The sequence below is a fragment of the Lytechinus variegatus genome, chromosome 9, assembly GCF_018143015.1.
Source record: "Lytechinus variegatus isolate NC3 chromosome 9, Lvar_3.0, whole genome shotgun sequence".
NCBI lineage: Eukaryota > Metazoa > Echinodermata > Echinoidea > Temnopleuroida > Toxopneustidae > Lytechinus > Lytechinus variegatus.
Window position 1 is genome coordinate 19,886,934 of NC_054748.1, and position 18,472 is coordinate 19,905,405.

An 18,472-nucleotide genomic window follows, 5' to 3' on the forward strand; every position below is an offset into this window, starting at 1 on the left:
GGGTCAGGATCCTCTCCAGGACTGTCCCAACCGACCTGGCACGAGCTTTCTTTGTTCCAGGGGTGTCAGCTTTCTTTCCAACCACTGTCATCTTGTTTTCCTTCCCCACGTCAGGATACGGTTGGGATCTGGGCGACTTCTTTTGCACAAATGTTTCACGACGCGAGTTAGTGACGGCCACGCTCCGTCTGGTCTGGACAGCTTGGCCTTTACGCGCAGTGAAAGTGGATCTCCTGTTAACATTTTTCTGCAAACAAAAACAGGAACATATCACAATGATCATATAACCAACTCATGAGCATGCACTATTTGAATAAAATCAAAATTGAAACATAGAAATCAAGCTATTCTTGTTTGCACTTTTGTTCAGCTTTTCTACTACTATCATAAATATCATCCGCACTATCAACATTTAGACAATTCTTAACTTTTTCTTCTCATTATCCAAGGTAACATTGTATCATGGCCCTTCTAAAAGCATGCATGTACACGAGGTGGATAACCAATTAAAGGACAAGTCTACCCCAACAAAAAATTGGTTTGAAAAAAAGGATAAAAATCCAACAAGCAAAACACTGAAAATTTCATCAAAATTGGATGTAAAATAAGTTATGACATTTTAAGGTTTTGCTTAATTTCACAAAACAGTTGTATGCACATCCTGGTCGGTGTGCAAATTGGCAGACTGATGATGTCACCCACTCACTATTTCTTTTGTATTTTATTGTATGAAATATTCTAATTTTCTCCTCCTTGTCAAGTGAAACAAAGTTTTATTTCTCCCTGAACACGTGCAATTACCATTATTTTAAAAGTTTATGGTTAAGTTAAGTTAAGTTGATCCTTATCGTCAAATCTGTAAAAATTGAAATATTGTATCATTCAAACAATGTTCATGGGCTGATTTAAAGTATATTGATATTTTTAAAGTAACGAATATTGAAAACGAAATTATTTGGTACAATAGTAACATAAAATATAAAAAAAATGTATTATATTTTCCTAATTGGATAAAAAACAATATTTTGAAAGTTAATCAAATCCTAACAGGTGGTGATTGGAAGAAGATTGATTCAATATGCACTGTTTTTAAATAAAGAGAATTATTTTCTACCTTTGAATTGTTGAAAATAAAAAATGCGTTCCCGAAGTTCTGGCTTGACAAATTACGTAATAGTGCACAAAATGTAAATAGCATGTCATCGAAATCCAGCACTATTGAAATATCAACAGGTGACTGTATAGAAATCAATGGCAAGAAAGCCAGACATTTTTATCATTTAATGATCAAAAAGGAGAAAAGGGACCTCCCTTGTATTCATTTCTGGAACAATTTCTTTAGCTTGCCTCTTGAATTCAATTGGAAACGATTATTAGAGTTTAAACTTGATTTTATAAATGACAACAGGATTACCCGGTAAACAGTTTAATTTTAAATTGATTCATAGAATACTACCAAGTAAAGACAACCTTTGCAAATGGAAAATTAAAAAACGATATTTTATGTAATATTTGTAAAGTTCCAGAAAACAGTATTCATCTTCTTTTTACCTGTCAAGTGGTAACAGTTTTTTGGAATTTTTTTTCTAAATCAATAAATGCTTTGTTCGATGTTAAGATTGTTTTGAACGAAAAGATTATCGTACAAGGTCATGAAATAGAAAAAACAGAAATGAATTTGGTTAACCTTATTATAAATTTTTCACAATTTGTAATTTATAGAAATTATATTAGAAAATGTTTTGGAAACGACAAACATAAGAATCATGCCTTTTATCTTATGAAAGATGTAAAGGTAGAAATTCGAAATTATTTGATACGAAAATGTAATCAGAAGAGACTTGATTTAAAACAGGTCTCAAAGTTTCTTTCTATTCTTTAGTTCCTTTTCCTTATTTGTGTATGTGACTTTTGTAAAAACGATTGTAAATATCATGTGAACAAATAAAGTACCTCTCATGAGGATTAAAGAGAAAAAAAAATTATTCAAACAATAAAAAAACAAAAGAAATAGTGAGTAATGGACATCGACTCTCTCATTTGCATATCGCTGAGTTGCACATTGAACTATTTTATGAAAAATAAGCGAAACTTAAAAATGTCATAGCTTTCTAATTTTACATTCAATTTCGATGAAATTTGCAGCGTTATATTTGTTTGATTTTTCTCTATCAATTGATTCAAATCAACAATTTTCTAGGGTGGACTTGGCCTTTAAACTATCATGAGGGACAAACAAATCAAATTGTTCCAACCTTTTTCTTAGGGACCTTGACAGTCCCAAGAATAATCAGCTGAAGGCGAAAAGCGCCCTCACACTTGAAAGTGACAAGCTCTCGGACGTTCTTCTCGTCACTGGGGGTCCATGAAACTGGAACGTCTATGGACTGGTTGCCTTCAATCTCCCACACAGTCTCAGGAAGAGAAAACCCCTGCAAAGGAACAATAAAGCAATTCAAGCTTTAAAAAAGACCAGTCATGTGTGAGATTTTCTGTAAATTGCCATGAGATCGCAGGTCTTGTGTACAATGTACATTGGGACTGGCTGTGTCTGATACAGATGAGGAGATTGAGGGGGGGGGGGAGTGAGCAAGAGTCCCAAAGGCATGAGACTTGGTAAATGTATGCATGCATTCTCCTTTCATCATCTCCGTGATAACCACTATAGCGTGTCAGTTACAACAGCATTGGTCACCTTGTGGTTGCACAGTTTGACCTAATCCATCCTTTCTTTTATTGCAGAGGGTGGTGCCAAGCATCATTGCAAGGTTCTACAAGACAACATCCAAGGTACTGGTATGGAGGAAAGGGTCTCGGAATGGATCATGCCAAGCATAATCGCAAGGTGCTGCAAGACAACATCCAAGGTATCGCAAAGCTTGACCTGTTGAATGAAGTAAGCTGGTCTTGTTGTATTGGGCCAGCCGAAAAGATTCACCGGCAAAACACTCCAAGATATCGTTGATGAAGCTCATGCTATGTGATACCTTGGGCTTGGATGTTGTCTCGTAGAACCTTGCGATGCAATCAATCACATACAGCACTTAGCTCAATTTTAACAGGCTGTTCAGTGATCAAGGAGACTCTAAGAGTCACATCATATGGTTAGTTTTCTAATGGGGGTCGAATGAGTCAAATACTTGGCCAACTCAAGGCATTATTTTACATCAGGATTTCTATGGTCCTAAGAGAATGGACAATTTACATGTATAGGCAAAGTCACCTTAAAATAGAACCAGTCCCACCCCTCGCCCCTCCCCACCCGAACTCTATTGACAAGGTACTAGGTGACTTTCCCTGCTGACAACCCTGCCTATGATCTATACTTGGGGTAAAAAAAAGAAAGAACTACAGTGTAATTACTTCAAATCATTTTTAACTAGGAGACAATAAGCAAAATCATTACCTCAAAGAATACATCATAAAACCATCCGTCTCTCTTGAGGTGGTTTCAAACCGCCTCGATCACAAGAATCCCCGTTAAATTACGAGAACTTTTTCAGGCTTAAAATACCCATTAATTTATTCCTGCATTCACACCGCCCTGAACCATACCCTTCGGGATAAGTTCCTGAAGTTACGAGCATGCGCAGTATGGTCTGATAAACAGGCAAGGTGCGAGATTCAAAATCACTAGCCCAGCAGCCACCCACAGCTCCCGCGCCTAACAACACACTGGGCTAAAAGTTCCCGTAATTTGCTTTCACATCGCCAAAATACCTGTGACCTTGGAAAAATCCCCGCGAAAGTTCTCGTAATTTCGCCAAGTACCTACTATTTAGCAGGTATTTTCTTTCAGGGAAAAAACACGTAGTTTGCTTTCGCATTACCAAAATACCTGGTATTTTCTGATTGGGGTAAATTTCCCGATCAGAGAATACCTGGAACTGACGAACTTTGAGGCGGTCTGAAACCACCTTTTGTAAATAAAATAATATTCTGATTGGTCAAATAATACCTGAACAATGATCAAAATGTCCTCACCTTTTGAAATGGGAATTTCTCCAGCTCCACATCTTGGGGAAAGTCATGGGGGTTCTCGAGTCGCAGGATCAGCTCTTTGGTGCTTCCGAGTCTTACATCGTCAAAGGACAGCATCACCTTCTTTGTGAAGTGGGTGATCTGCAGGGTCGGGACCTCCTCTTCCCTGTGCTCCTCGAGACGCTTTGTCGCATCGGATGCCGACTTCACCGGCGTGCCCTGCCCGCAGAACCAAGAGCGTCGTTTGCTCCGCTCCTTCGTTGGTGTGGCATCCGTCGTCGGGGTATGGGCCTTCATCCAGGGATCCGTGAGAACCGGCATACCCCTTTTTGGATCCGAATCATCCATTGTTTAAAATGTAGGATGCGTGAAGAAGCCTTGAAATCAAGAAACTTGCAGGCTTCTCAGGAGATAGTGATCATCTGGAAGTGTGGAAATAAAAGTATTGAAAATATATTAAAGGACAACTCCACCCCAACAAAAAGTTGATTTGAATAAAAAGAGAAAAATCCAACAAAATCGGATGTAAAATAAGAAAAGTCATGACATTTTAAAGTTTCACTTAATTTCACGAAGCAGTTATATGCACATCCTGGTCTTTATGCAAATGAGGAGACTGATGATGTCATCCACTCACCATTTCTTTTTGTTTTTTATCACATGAAATATTCTAAATTTCTCCTCATTGTCACATGAAACAATGATCAATTCCTCGCTGAACATGTGGAATTAGCATCAATTGTTTAAATACTATAGGGCTCAGTCAAGTCGGTCCTTATTGTCAAATTTGTAAAAAATGAAATGCAGAATTCAAACAATAAAAAACAAAAGAAATAGTGAGTGATGGACATCATCTACTGACTCACCTAGTTGTACATATCACTGTTTTGTGAAAAAAATAATGGAGACTTTAAAATGTCATAACTTTCTTATTTTACATCCGATTTTGATGAAATTTTCAGTGTTAAATGCTAGTTTGATTAAATTTCTCTATTTATTCAAATCAATATTTTCCTTGGCTGGACTTGACCTTTAGGGCTTGAATGACATAATCAAGATAGTGAATCAACATACATTAATCACAGAAATATTCAAGGAATTATTTTAAGAATGACAGCTCTTTTCAAGTGCAGAGATCCCATCATCCCAACCTGATCAAGAACATTTCAGTATTTTAAAGGCTGATAATGAGTATTTTGGTAAAAAAAAATCAGTATTTTCACAGAATTACCACAGGTCATCACATAAACTTCATTACTTTGAGGTGTGGGTAGGTGGAGCGTAGCGTAGTGGAAATGGAGTGGAGCCTGCACGAACCTTGAGCCTCACTAAGTCTAAGAGTTAGGCAAGCAAAGTTCAGTTTACCAAGTTGCTGTGTGTGTTCAGACAGGTTGTGTGTCCAGACAATCAATTTTAGAAAGACATTTGGAAAAAATTGAAAGCAAAGTTTCATCAATTCTTAGTAAAAAAATATTAGGAAATGTTATAGGATGGGGGGTCGGGTGTCTGGACACTTTACAATTTTGAAGCCTTCTTTTTTGTCTTTAGATTACACTAAAATTATGAATTCAATATTTGCAATCATCTTCTATTTTGTTCTCTATAATATTTTCTAACATTTTGTACTAAAAATTGATGAAACTTTGCTTGTATTTTTTTCCAAATGAATTTCTAAAATTGATCGTCCGGACACACAACAACTGGGTATAGAGCACAAAGTAGAAGAAGATTACAACTATTGAATTCATATTTTTAGTGTAATCCAAAGACAAAAAAGAAGGCTTAAAAAAATATAGTTTCCGGATACACAACCTGTCCGGACACCCAACAACAAGGTATACTGGATGTAGATGGTAAATTTTTAAAGTAGATGGTAAATTTTTAAAGTAGACGTGAAAAGGGTAATTTTAAAAATTACCCTTTTTCATGAGGAATCTGCTTAGAAAATATCACATTTTTATTTGCCGCCAAGCCCAAGCCAAGGTATTCCTTTCGAAGCAAATGTAAACAAAGGAAAGTGGTCTCCAAAACTGGAGACTGTCTCTGAATTTCTGAAATTGGATAGGCCTACCCAAATTCTTTACAAAAGTCCCTGATGATAAATTGATTGGACTCGAGATAATCTCCAAAAGAGTCCAATATTTATCTCTCTCTGTCTCTTGTACCAAATGACGTCATTTAAACATGTTTACGATCATGGTTCTGTTTATACTTCCCCAGAAACTAAGCCTGATTCTGGTCAAACATCGTTTACAAACACACCTTTTTGTGAGTTTACGATCGGCATTTTTTAAACAGCGTTTATGAAAGTAAGCATATTGGATGCAACCGTGTTTTGGACTAATATTAAATAACGTTTGAAAACGCTGATTCTGGTCTGAAAAGTGAAAGCATAAACACGCCATAATTCATGTAATTAGAAGAACGGCGAGCTTCGACTCTGCCTCTGACTGAGTCTGACTGCTGTACCTGTGTGTGTGTTGCTGCTAGCTGTGTCGTGTTGCTGCATACTTACTTGCCTTTGCCCCGTGGCCCCGCCCGCCGACTCGAAGGCGACCGCTGTGACCAGAAAGTGTGTTCGATGCTGCTGCTACCCGCTGCTTGTCCAACTCTCTTTCCTTTCACTCACTGTCTCTCAAAAACAAAAACGGATCGTAATCTTTATAGCACATGCATAAATAGACCAATATATTACTATTTTATCATAAATCTCTAAATACATACCACTTTTCACGATCTTCGATATACGTTTGCCATCTTCATCGGCGAAGAATCAAAACATACACGGCACAATACAAATTTCGCACGTTAGGTGAATGGGCTTCGAATGGACCAATGAGACTGAAGCACAAAAGCGTATCAGCCAATAGGCGATCGAGGATGCATAGCCATTTTTAAATGACCCCTTATGCATGTTTTCGGTGTGGGTGCAGTGAAGCTTGTCGATGTATCATGCAAGGGGGGGGGGGGCACCGATCTAAGATTTCAGTAAAACTAACTAAAAAGGTGAAAAATCATAAATAGAGACGAAAACATACGGTGCCAACCAGGACCGCCAATACGTTTTCAAAGATACAATTGAGGCTTCATCATCATCAATTGTTTATTTTTTGCTCTGTGATTATATAGTAGGCCTAGACTAATAGGCCTACATATTTATTATGAAATGCGATTATAATTTGCAGCTGTACCGTAGTTGTTGTTACTATTATTATTATTTTTGTTGTTGTTATCATTATTATTATTATTTCCATTGTCCACAACTTGATGTTCTGTTGGTATATTATACCGAACTTCTTCCAGAAATGTAGGTTTATTGTTCTATATTATATCAAATAATTATTATTGTTGTTGTTACTATTATTATTTTTTATTATCATTATTATTGTTGTCATTATTATTATTATATCATTATTATTTTTGTATTATCATCACTGATTTCACCATTCTAGGCCTATGATCATTATTAGAGATGCATATTCTAATTCAGTACTGTTGTATTTAAAAAATTATATATTATCATCCGTTTTTATATATTGTAAATTGACAGAGTCAAACATTCAGAAGGAATTGAGGCCTTTAGATATGCTTGAAGTTCACCGTGACGAAAAGTTTATTGTAAAAATAGCAAAAAAAAATTATAGATAATGTTGCAGAAGATTTGAGAAACACATCCATCAAAGAATAAAGTCATTAGAACTTTAATTTGATTTTTTACGTCATTTGCGAGCAGCTCATTGTATGGTACAAATCAATTTATGTCATTTTCTCAGTATATTGGTGACAGGTATATCATTTCACACCTGCTATATGAAAACAAAATTACGAACCGGCCATTACCAAAAATGAAATTTATGCAAATCATAGACGGGCCTGCTGCTGTTTATGACATCATCAATCCAAAACTTTATATTCTATTAACTTTTTTAATTGGTAATGGATCTTCCCCCAAATATTTACCAATACCTTTTATCACTTTTTTCTGCTATATTTTGAGCAAACTTTTCCTCTGGGTGATTGAACTTTCCCTTTAAGGCCTTGAAAAATACTTCGATCGTCAATACTTTTTTTATTTTCCCTGGCTAAACTGGATGTCCACTATTAATAATGATCTCAGTGTCTCACCCCTTCCTCTCTCCCTCTCAGTCTCCATCTTGCTACCCATCTACTTTCACATTCAAACACCCGAGGGGGGGGAGGGCATGTATTGATGTACATATGCGTGACCAAATTTTTTCCACACACCCTAAACGAGTTTATACTCTCTGGGTGCAAAATAATCTCCTAAACAAGTATTTCGCCGGCTTTATTTTCACAATTTGGCCCCTAAAAGACCTCAGGAGAAAAAAACATACTCTAAACACGTTTGGCTATTCTTAGAAAAAGATTTGGAAAAAAATACCCTAATTACATTTGACCTCGCGATCAACCATTTACCAGTCTTTTAAAAACAAACCATTTCTCTTAAAAATGTGCGCGCGCGGACCGCGTCCAAAACAGAAAAAAAACACCCCTCTAAACGTGTGTATTTGGTCATGCATGTGACTGTACAGTATTATTTGACCGCACCCCCCCCCCCTCCTTCCCCCAGGGTTCAAACACTCTCCCTCGCTCGATATTGCTTTGAATTTGACTGAATTACACAATTTTGTTGCACTATTTTTTATCGTTAAGGAAAATCTCCTGTATATTACTGGAAATCCTTCAAAATGCAAATACACTCATATTCAATGCAATAGGGTTTGGGGAGTATATAACCACTATTCTTGTTATGTCTATACATTTCACATTTCTTTATTTCATTCTTATATACAAGTCCACCCCAATAAAAAGTGGATTTGAATAAAAAGAGAAAAATCCGACAAGCACAACACAGAATGTAAAATAAGAAAGTTTCGACATTTTTAGGTTTCGCTTAATTTCATAAAATAGTCATATTCACATCCTGGTCAGTATACAAATGAGGTTACTGATGACATCACTCACTATTTCATTTGTATTTTATTATATAAAACATGAAATAATCTAATTTCCTGCTCATTGTCCTGTGAAACAAAGTTTTATTTTATAACATGACAAACAGGGATTTTGCAATATTTTCTTTTGATAATTATCTTAATCAAAAACATGAAAAGGTATGAAAAGTAAATAAGGAAACAAGAACACAGGCATCGAATTTCATATTTTCATTTTTAATTAAATTCTCTTTTCTCCTATCGCATACGCTAGGATAACTTCTATATCTGATTTTCAACAATATGTCATTTCAAATAAAAATACAATCATATATCATCATCTTCCTATTATCAATAAACTTAAAGAAATGCTGAAATCATCATATTTTCCCCTAAACTTCAAATTAACTAGTCTCAGTGTTACCTGGATAACATATCACAAATCTCAGCAAATGATAATAGGATTGGCTTCAACAATCCATAGCAAGAGTTTTTGTATGCATACATGTCATGGAAAATTGTATGCTTAAACACTTAGTTTTGTGAAAACAGCCCCGGTCTGGATACCACCTGTATAGACCCTGGACACACCTATCTTATATCAAGACAGGGTTTTCTCAATCATAGGTATGAGTTATATCACTGACGGTCGGGTAAAAACATCTCTTTTTTCCAAGCCATCTGAGTAAAAGCTTCATTATTAGAAATATTGCAATGGTGACCAAACTCTGGTGTTGATTTAACACCAGCCCGGAATCTATATATGTCCACACTAGAGAAGTGTTATACAACACCAGCTTCGTTTTGGTCTAATACCAGAAAGGTGTTTAACACCAATTAGTATTAAAACAGCATCGGTTTGATTCCAAACTGGAGTTGTTTTAGTACTTCTCTGGTGTGGACATATATAGATTACGGGCTGGTGTGTAATCAACACCAAAGCTTTTGCAGTGCACCCTAATATTGTCTGAAAAACCACCTCCTTATTCACATAGAAAGTTGCCATCTAAAAGTCATAACTCTAAAATACAACTTTTCTGAACCGTTCTCAATTTTATGGAATATTGTTTAAACAGCACACCACTGATATGGCGAACAATCTGTTTTGATGGTTAAACGTTAAACTATATAATATTCACTGTTTTGCCAGTAAGATCAAGCTCAACTTGCATGTACTCTGTTTATATAGTTCTGTGGTTATGAACACCATTGGGGCATTGAGTTCATAGATGTTCATAGATGCGATATTGCTTTTAATATCAACAATATATCCTTCTTAGGGTGTCAGTCCTGTGCATTCCTTGTTTTATTTTTCTTTCTGGACAGCTTAAGAAGAGATTTATTTTAAAATTTTGACATAAGTAGCATCCTTGTTTTTCCCATATAGTGAGTGTTCTCTCCATGCACTAAGAGACTTGTTTTCAGACAATACGAGGCTGCCTCCATGCACTGCAAAAACTCCACTGTTCATTTAACACCAGCTCAGAATCTATATATGTCCACACCAGAGAAGTATTGAAACAACACCAGTTTGGAATCAAACCGATGCTGTTCTAAAACTAATTGGTGCTGTATAAACACCTGTCTGGTGTTGGACTTACACGAAAACCGGTGATGTTTAACACTTATCTGGTGTAGACATATATATTCTGGGCTGGTGTTTAATCAGCACCAGAGTTTTTGCAGTGTGGCTATATTTTTCATACATGCAGCTTTTTCTGAGCTATACTCTCAAAATTTTTCATATAGAGATTTTAAGGTCTTAACGGCCCGGTGGCAATATGAAGACCATTTCATCCATCTTCCTCTGGACCTTCCAATACAGGGGAACTTTCCATGTAAAGAATAAACAAAAATCCTTGCGTCAGAGCACATTTGTCAATGAATTGGTTTAATGCAACACTCCCCATGTTTGCCAGTATAAGGCCGTGTTTATGCTTCCACTTTTGAGGCCAGAATCAGCGTTTCCAAACGTGATTAGTCCAAAACACGGTTGCGTCCACTTTCATTTAAACGCTGTTTCAAAACGCCGATCGTAAACCCACAAAAAGGTGCGTTTGTAAACGTCGTTTGACCAGAATCAGGCTTTCTGGGGAAGTATAAACAGAACCACGATCGTAAACGTGTTTAAATGACGTCATTTGGTACATGCTTCCGGTGAGATGAAAATCCGCGGGCAAATACAGTCGCATGCTCCATGTTATCTCCATGTAATAACAACTCTCGGGAAAAAAACTTTCGAAAAAAGGCGCGCCCGATTCAACCTCGCTTTCCTGCGAAGCCAGCTGGCGATCATGATTTTGCCTCGAAAAGTTTAGCATAAACAGCACTCCCAGAACCACGTTTACGATCGGCCTTTTGAATCGACGTTTGAAAACGCCGATTCTGTCCTCGCAATGGAAGCATAAACACACCCTAAATCATACAGCATTCTTAGTTTCATACATAGATATATAGGAATCTGTCAGCTCGTGTGAGTGAGAGCAAGAAAGCCGCTAAATCTGTACAATGTCTATAGGCATATCTTGAAGAGTCTTTCTGCTTCCCACTCATTCAATAATCTACTCACACAACAAAAATGAATAAATTCTTATTCTCTGAGTATGATTCAACATATACATATTTCTGTAAAGACATAAACACAAAACATAAAAATAATGATGTCCCTCTGAGTAAAGAGATTTCTTGTTACAAATAATGCAAGAAGAATGGGAGCCTATGGGTCACAACCGACATAAAATTGTATGATATGGGACTATAAGTATATCACAGAGGGAAAGTTGAATAACATATCTGTGACAGACGTAGTGTGTAATAACAGAACAGAGAAAAAAAATCATTATTCTTTTAAGATATACTTCATGAACTAGAGAAGAATGTCCGGCTATGTCTGTTGTACATTCTAACACTGAATATTATGCAATGAACACCGTAAAACACTTCAAGGTTATGTATACACTCCGGTATTATATAACACACTTTGGGTAGGGAATGATAGGGTATGAGTCTGTTACACTGCTATGTATTCAAGTGTTAACACAAAGTGCTAATTGTTGCCATACCCAAACACAAATGGTGGTCAACACTTGACTGGTTATTTTCAACACTTCATACTGATACAGCAGTTATATTTTTATAGTGTTAACAGTTGACATGTTAACTGTTACCATATTTACCCAAATCAAAATGGCATAGTTGACACTTGAGTGATTACATATTAACACTTAACACTGATGCGACCTTTACACTTTACAGTTTTAACACTTGGAGTTTTAATTGTGCCCACTTTTACCAAAATAGTTATGATATAATTGACACTTGAGTGATTACACATTAATAATTTACATTGATGCAATTGCTAGACTTTACAGTGTAATAACACTTAAAGTGTTAATTGTGCCCACTTTTACCAAGATACATATGACATAATTGACACTGGAGTGATTATATCTTAACACTTGACACGGACATGATGGTAATACAGTGTTAACACTGGGGGTGTTAATTGTGCCAACTTTTACCAACATGCAATTGATATTATTGACACTTGAGTGATTACATATTTACACCTGAGTAATTATATGTTAACACTTTACACTGATATATAAAGTGTTAAATGTGGTTCCAACTTTATGCCTGACGTACACGTAACACACACTAACAAATAAAATGATGTGAGATTACACACGTAAAGAAAACCTCTTTTTATCTATCAATATTTAGAAAGCATCAATCTGAGTACATTAGAAGACCTTTGAAACCAAAAGGCCCGAATTCACAAAGGAGGTTTTGAAAACCCACGGTTGAGTCCATGGTTTATGCAGATTTCCTGCATAAATTACACTTAATTTAGTGCGTATCTGGCGCGTGTACAAAAAAAAAAAATCAAATTTCGATGTCACAGTGCGCCAAATTGACACCTGTTACCATGGTTAGATACGCTATTTTTTTTTACACTCGCCAGATACACGCTAAATTAAGCGTAATTTATACATGAAATCTGCATAAACCATGGACTCAACCGTGGGGTTTCAAAACCTCCTTGGTGAATTCGGGCCCAGGTGATTTTTAAAAAAAGACGAAGCATCTCACTGTTAATGATCGCAGTGAAAACTTGCAGAAGTCTTTTGGCAATTCCATGAAACAGCAAACCTTAGTGTACATCGTACCCAAAGTTTATCCATTTTTACTTCATTTTTTCAAACAACTCAAGCCATGATAATTTGAGAACATTACACCTTTTCATACGGAGTATTAAGCAGAGATATATTATCATGGTGTTCATTTGACAAATGAAAAATACACGTTTATGGTGGTCTCAAAAACAATTTTGGCCACTATCGTGTTCAGTAAAACAGTGCGATCGATGGGTGAGAAAGTCACCCTCATAGTTATTCAGGAAAAGTTTTATACAGCTATAGGATATTATCAATACATCGTGCAGATCAATTCATATATAAAACAATATTTCAGATATAATTTAAGCAATCAACGGACAGAGTTTCACTCTTAATGTTCTATCATCGAAACTGGACTAATTAAAGATAACAGATCAAGTATCCAAATCAGATAACCATTGTGTTAGGAAAACAATATTCACCACATTAATACATATCAGGCTTTCAATACAACTGCCTTCTTTTATATTCCTGTAAGTCATACTTTCAAACTATACACTGTTAACAAAGCAAAAAACCTGAAAATATAAATAATCTTTCAATCTACAAATTAATCGCACAACTTCAAATCTCTAAGACTATGTTTATGACATAATCGTTAGTATGAAGTATCATCATATCTTGGCTAGGAAGTCGTATTATTGCTTGCGCTTGAATATTTACAAGAACAATCCGAGGATGAACTTTGGTATTCAAAAACATATTAAAGGATCTAAACAAGCTTAATTACACAATGCCAAACGAATCAAATACTAAGTATGTGTTCAAAACGTAATAACAAACGAAGATGGATACATTAGATAAGGCTAATTAACTTATCACAGGTAGAAAACAACGAAACTAATTTGAGGTATTATTGTTTATTGGAGCGTCGTGAACCAGTGGATTAGTCTCGGGACTTTGAAACAGGGGGTCGTTGGTTCAAGTCCCAGCCAAGGCATGGTTTCCTTCAGCAAGAAATTTATCCATATAGTGCTGCACGCAACCCAGGTGAGGTGAAGGGGTACCTGGCAGGAATTCATTCCTTGAAATGCCGAGCGTTGGAAAGGCTGCTTGAGCTACGGCAGGGGTAATAATATGCAAGTCCTTTGGAAGCACATAGACACGTTATTCATAATGTGCTAAGCGCTATACAAGAACTGACTAATTATTATTGGAGCATTAGGTTTTTGTGTCTATCCCATCACAGCAGTAGCGTCCTTTGGCAAGGCGTTTATCTACATTTGCCACTCTCGACCCAGGTTTAGTAAATGGGTACCTGGTAGGAAGGAATTCCTTGAATGCTTGATGCGCCCAATCAGGGTAGCCGTGCTAAGGCCGGGGTAATAGTATGCAGCGCTTAGAAACATTTGTATTAAGCGCTATATAAAAAATTGTATATTATTATTATTATTGTGTCTGAAATCCCTTGAGAGACAAGCAGTTCTAATATGAAGGGCAATTAGTAACCTTTTTCGAAGATTCAAAATAAAAATCACCATTCCAGCTTCAGCTACCATTCGGTGGATTATCGACACGGTGCACCATCCATCGGTTGGCAGCGGACAGGCCAATATCTAACTTTCAGGCTAGGTGCAGCCAGCGCATAGTGCTGGTGTAAAGATGCTTCAAAAATACTTTCTTGCAATGCAGCACTACCCAGGGGGTCACTTGCAGATCAAGCTAGGCATGAGACAAAATTCATATCTCAATAGCGTACAGCCATAACATTACCGAGAGTTATTCAACAAATCATAAACGTGTCGCATGAGGCTGCACCAGACAATGGCTGCATGCTCTCTGACTGATGGGCAATCTCATGTCATGCAATGTTTATTTTTCTTGCTTTTTATAGATCATTGCTTTCTTTCATTTAATCTGACAATTTTAGGTAATGTTTCATACGGGGAAAAGAAAGAGAATTCCTCCCACTAGGTAAAAATCATATTTTTTAACTTAAAATTTGACTCATCCCTTTAATAAATATCAAGGGACAATATGATGGATAAAGCCAATAGGCTCTGTCCTTTGTAAGAAATGTAAGCAGAAGAAAATCTTATAGATCAAAGTAAAGATTAACTGAACAATATCAATGCAAATTTTCTTAATTTTTAGAGTATGCAAATACTGTACATTAACATAGTTACATGCAGTAAAAGCTATTGCACGTAAATTATGAACATACGAAGAATAACTAGACATAATAAATACAACAGAGGCTTCTATCATATTGACACAACTACCAAAAGAAAAGGTCCACATTTTGTGGTTTGGCTTGATAATTTTTTAAATTTTCAAATACATTACCAGCACTTGAAAAAAAAAAAGATGCACAATGTATCCTATTTATTTGCACTAAACAAATGTCATATTATGAGTTCAAAGAGGGCTACACATACACACAACAGATCATTAAATTGGCAACCATGAATTGAAATTAAATAGTCAGCCTTCTTCAACCGGGAACTTTTTTTTCTCTCTTAACCCATTCAACGTAAAGATGCTCAGTATTTGTTTTTCAGATTGCTGCAAGCAGAAATTTTCTTCAATTGATGTGTATGGTATTGACAAAGTAAAGATTGGAAATAAAAATTGGGGGGCAATGAGGATAATTTATCAATGACATTCCAAATGCCCATGCCCAACTCCCAATCCAAGAACCTACCCCAACTGCAACTGTGCCACTGTTTGTTTACACTACATAAATTTATTTAGTCTACTTCTCTGCCTACTAATTCCTATTTCACTGGAGAGCGAGATGTTACATCAATCTCGTACACGACCTCCAGGTCATTACCCTAGCAATAGCGGGTCATAGGTGAAAGGTCAAAAGAGTAACCACAGGTCAAATATCAAAACTACAATATATATGTAAGCAAGCTCAATGTAGAGTAAAACAATCCGATTTCAAAAATAAATATTGTTACATTCGCTTTACAAGGTTTGACCTGTGACCTGTGAACTTTGACCTCATAGCATAGAAGCAGTAATGTGTGTATTCTCCATAAATAAAACAGTGTGGATGAATATATGTACAGACACAAGGCACTCCACTACATAATACATAAACATATATATACTCACAAGAAATATATATATACATATATCCACACATAGGAAGATAAAACAGTTTACATATTACAAGAAAATTACATTTTGTGGTTAACATTAAAGTTACAGTCAGCCTAAAAAAAAATTACCTAGCTACAAAACTGAATACTTTATTTATCTGTATTTTTCTTGATATAATTTGTGAGTAAAATCTAAACATGGATATATTTTTTAAATTGTATCAGATAAACCTTACCCTTAAGCTTTGGACGAGTTATATATTAAAAAAAGGAAATTCTTTGTATTTACAATGTAGTTACAGGGGAATTCAATAAAAATAGCAAGTTCTTCTTGATGAATAGAAAAGGAAAAAACAATGACGCAGAGGTAAATTTCAAATTTGTCTATTGCCTCATCCACTCATCACATGGTCTACCTTCATTTAGTCTAATGCCATTCCATCCATCAATATTTCATCTAACAACCATTTGGTCCAATCATCGCTTTGTCTAATCACCAGTTCGTCTATAACCATTTCATCTCATAACCAGTAGGTCAAATTTTCCTTTTGTTTTCCTTCATTTCAACCAATTAACACTTACTCCAATTAGAACAAATGGTATGGGACTAAAAGGCAATTGGACCAACTGGTTATTAGACCAAATGATAAGCAGACAAATGGAAATTAGACCATATGGATAGTGGCAAACTGATGTTAGACCAAATGATAGTAGACAAGTTGGTAAACAAAAGCAGATCGGTAATATTGAATAAAACTCAGACAAGCAATATGAGACAGTCATTATGGTAATACAAAGAAGTTGTTATCACTATAATTGAGGGTATATTGAACTGGCCAATACATAATGTCATTGTCATGTAGAATAAGAAAAATCCAGTTGCTCTTATAAGAAAACAAAATGAATGACACATTTTTTTTATTGGTGTTTTACAAAAGATTTACTTAGAATATTTCTATTTCATGAGGAACTAGAACAATATTTTCAGTGGTGCTCATAGTTTAGTGAACCCAACAGAAAACAAATACGTTCAACATGCTCAACTTCTGTCATGCTTAGATATTCAATTGTGAAGTCAGGCAATAAAATATTACATTCAGTAGAGTTTGTTTCTCTGGGCTTGCCGAACATTGTAGTATTGTTGTCTACATTCAACACTCAGCATGAAGGAGTTCATTTTGTAGTGGGGTTCACTACACTTTTGAGCACAAAAGTATATTATACCTTAAGAACTGCCCGAAAAATAAGGTGATGGGGGGGGGGTAAAGCCAAATTGGAGAGCTGTTCTTAAAAACTTGATAACAATTGACTCATCCAATTTTCAATTTGAGATTTACATAGTCTTAGTGATATCATATTATCATTAAAATATTCAGAACTTCTTATTCTTTGTCCCATTTCTTTCACACTTTCATCATTTCAATTTTTTTCTGCTATAATGTAAATCATTTTCCTAATAAGGCCAGATTCCTAATTTAATGACAATGGCAGCAAAAGCTATAACAAAAGGAAACACAATAAAACTGCATCTTTCAACGGAAAAAGACACAAAATCAAGAGGAGTTTAGAGGATTTTTTTTATTTATGATTTGCTCTTTGTAACTTCACTATTGCTTATGCATTCTGTAGACAGTGCCCTTCCATTTCACAAAAAATTATTGATAATAACCTTCAATCTTGAAAGTGAGATAAAAAAAATCAAGGAATTTCTAAGAAAACTTCTTTCCAATCCATTTTGAATTTGTTGGGGCATCGTGGTCTAGTGGTTACAACTCCCATCTTTCAATCAGAAGGACGCGGGTTTGAATCCCAGCCATGGCTTGTTTTCCTTCAGCATGATATTTACCCACATTGTGCTGCACTCAACCCAGGTGAGGGGAATGGGTACCCGGCAGGATTAATTCCCTGAATGCACCAAGAACCTTTAGTAGCTGGAGCTAAAGCCAGGGTAATACACAGTGCGCCATTGAAAAGAAACTAGACAATCAGTGCCTCATAAATGCTTTATATTATCATCAATTTCTCTCAAGAAAACCAAGAAAAACAAAGCTGCTGAATGTGACCAAGGTTTTAAGATTACATAACCCCAAAACAATTCCTTCAATAATAGTACCCTTCCTAACAGTTACCGATAACCCTGCAGCACATTCAAGTACAAAGAAAATTTGAATATCAAGGAAGAAGCGGAATAAAGCAAGAATTTTTTTTAACCAGAGAAGATATATTGCTTCACTGATCGACAATGAAGCGGTTTAGTGAAATCTGAGCAAAAGAGATTGCATGACTTTTGAAAAGTTCGCAAGAACCA

At 35.8% G+C, this 18,472-nt stretch overlaps 1 protein-coding gene across 1 annotated transcript in view; it reads right to left on the bottom strand.

Moving 5' to 3' along the window:
• The window catches only part of LOC121421267 (abnormal spindle-like microcephaly-associated protein homolog), a 40,106-nt gene extending 33,308 nt beyond the window's left edge, over positions 1 to 6,798 (bottom strand). The window contains 4 exon segments of the mRNA XM_041615929.1: positions 2 to 247; positions 2,256 to 2,432; positions 3,985 to 4,403; positions 6,706 to 6,798. Of these exon segments, the coding sequence (XP_041471863.1) occupies positions 2 to 247; positions 2,256 to 2,432; positions 3,985 to 4,329 (768 nt within the window). The 5' untranslated portion in view covers positions 4,330 to 4,403; positions 6,706 to 6,798.
• Positions 6,799 to 18,472: the final 11,674 nt, after the last annotated feature.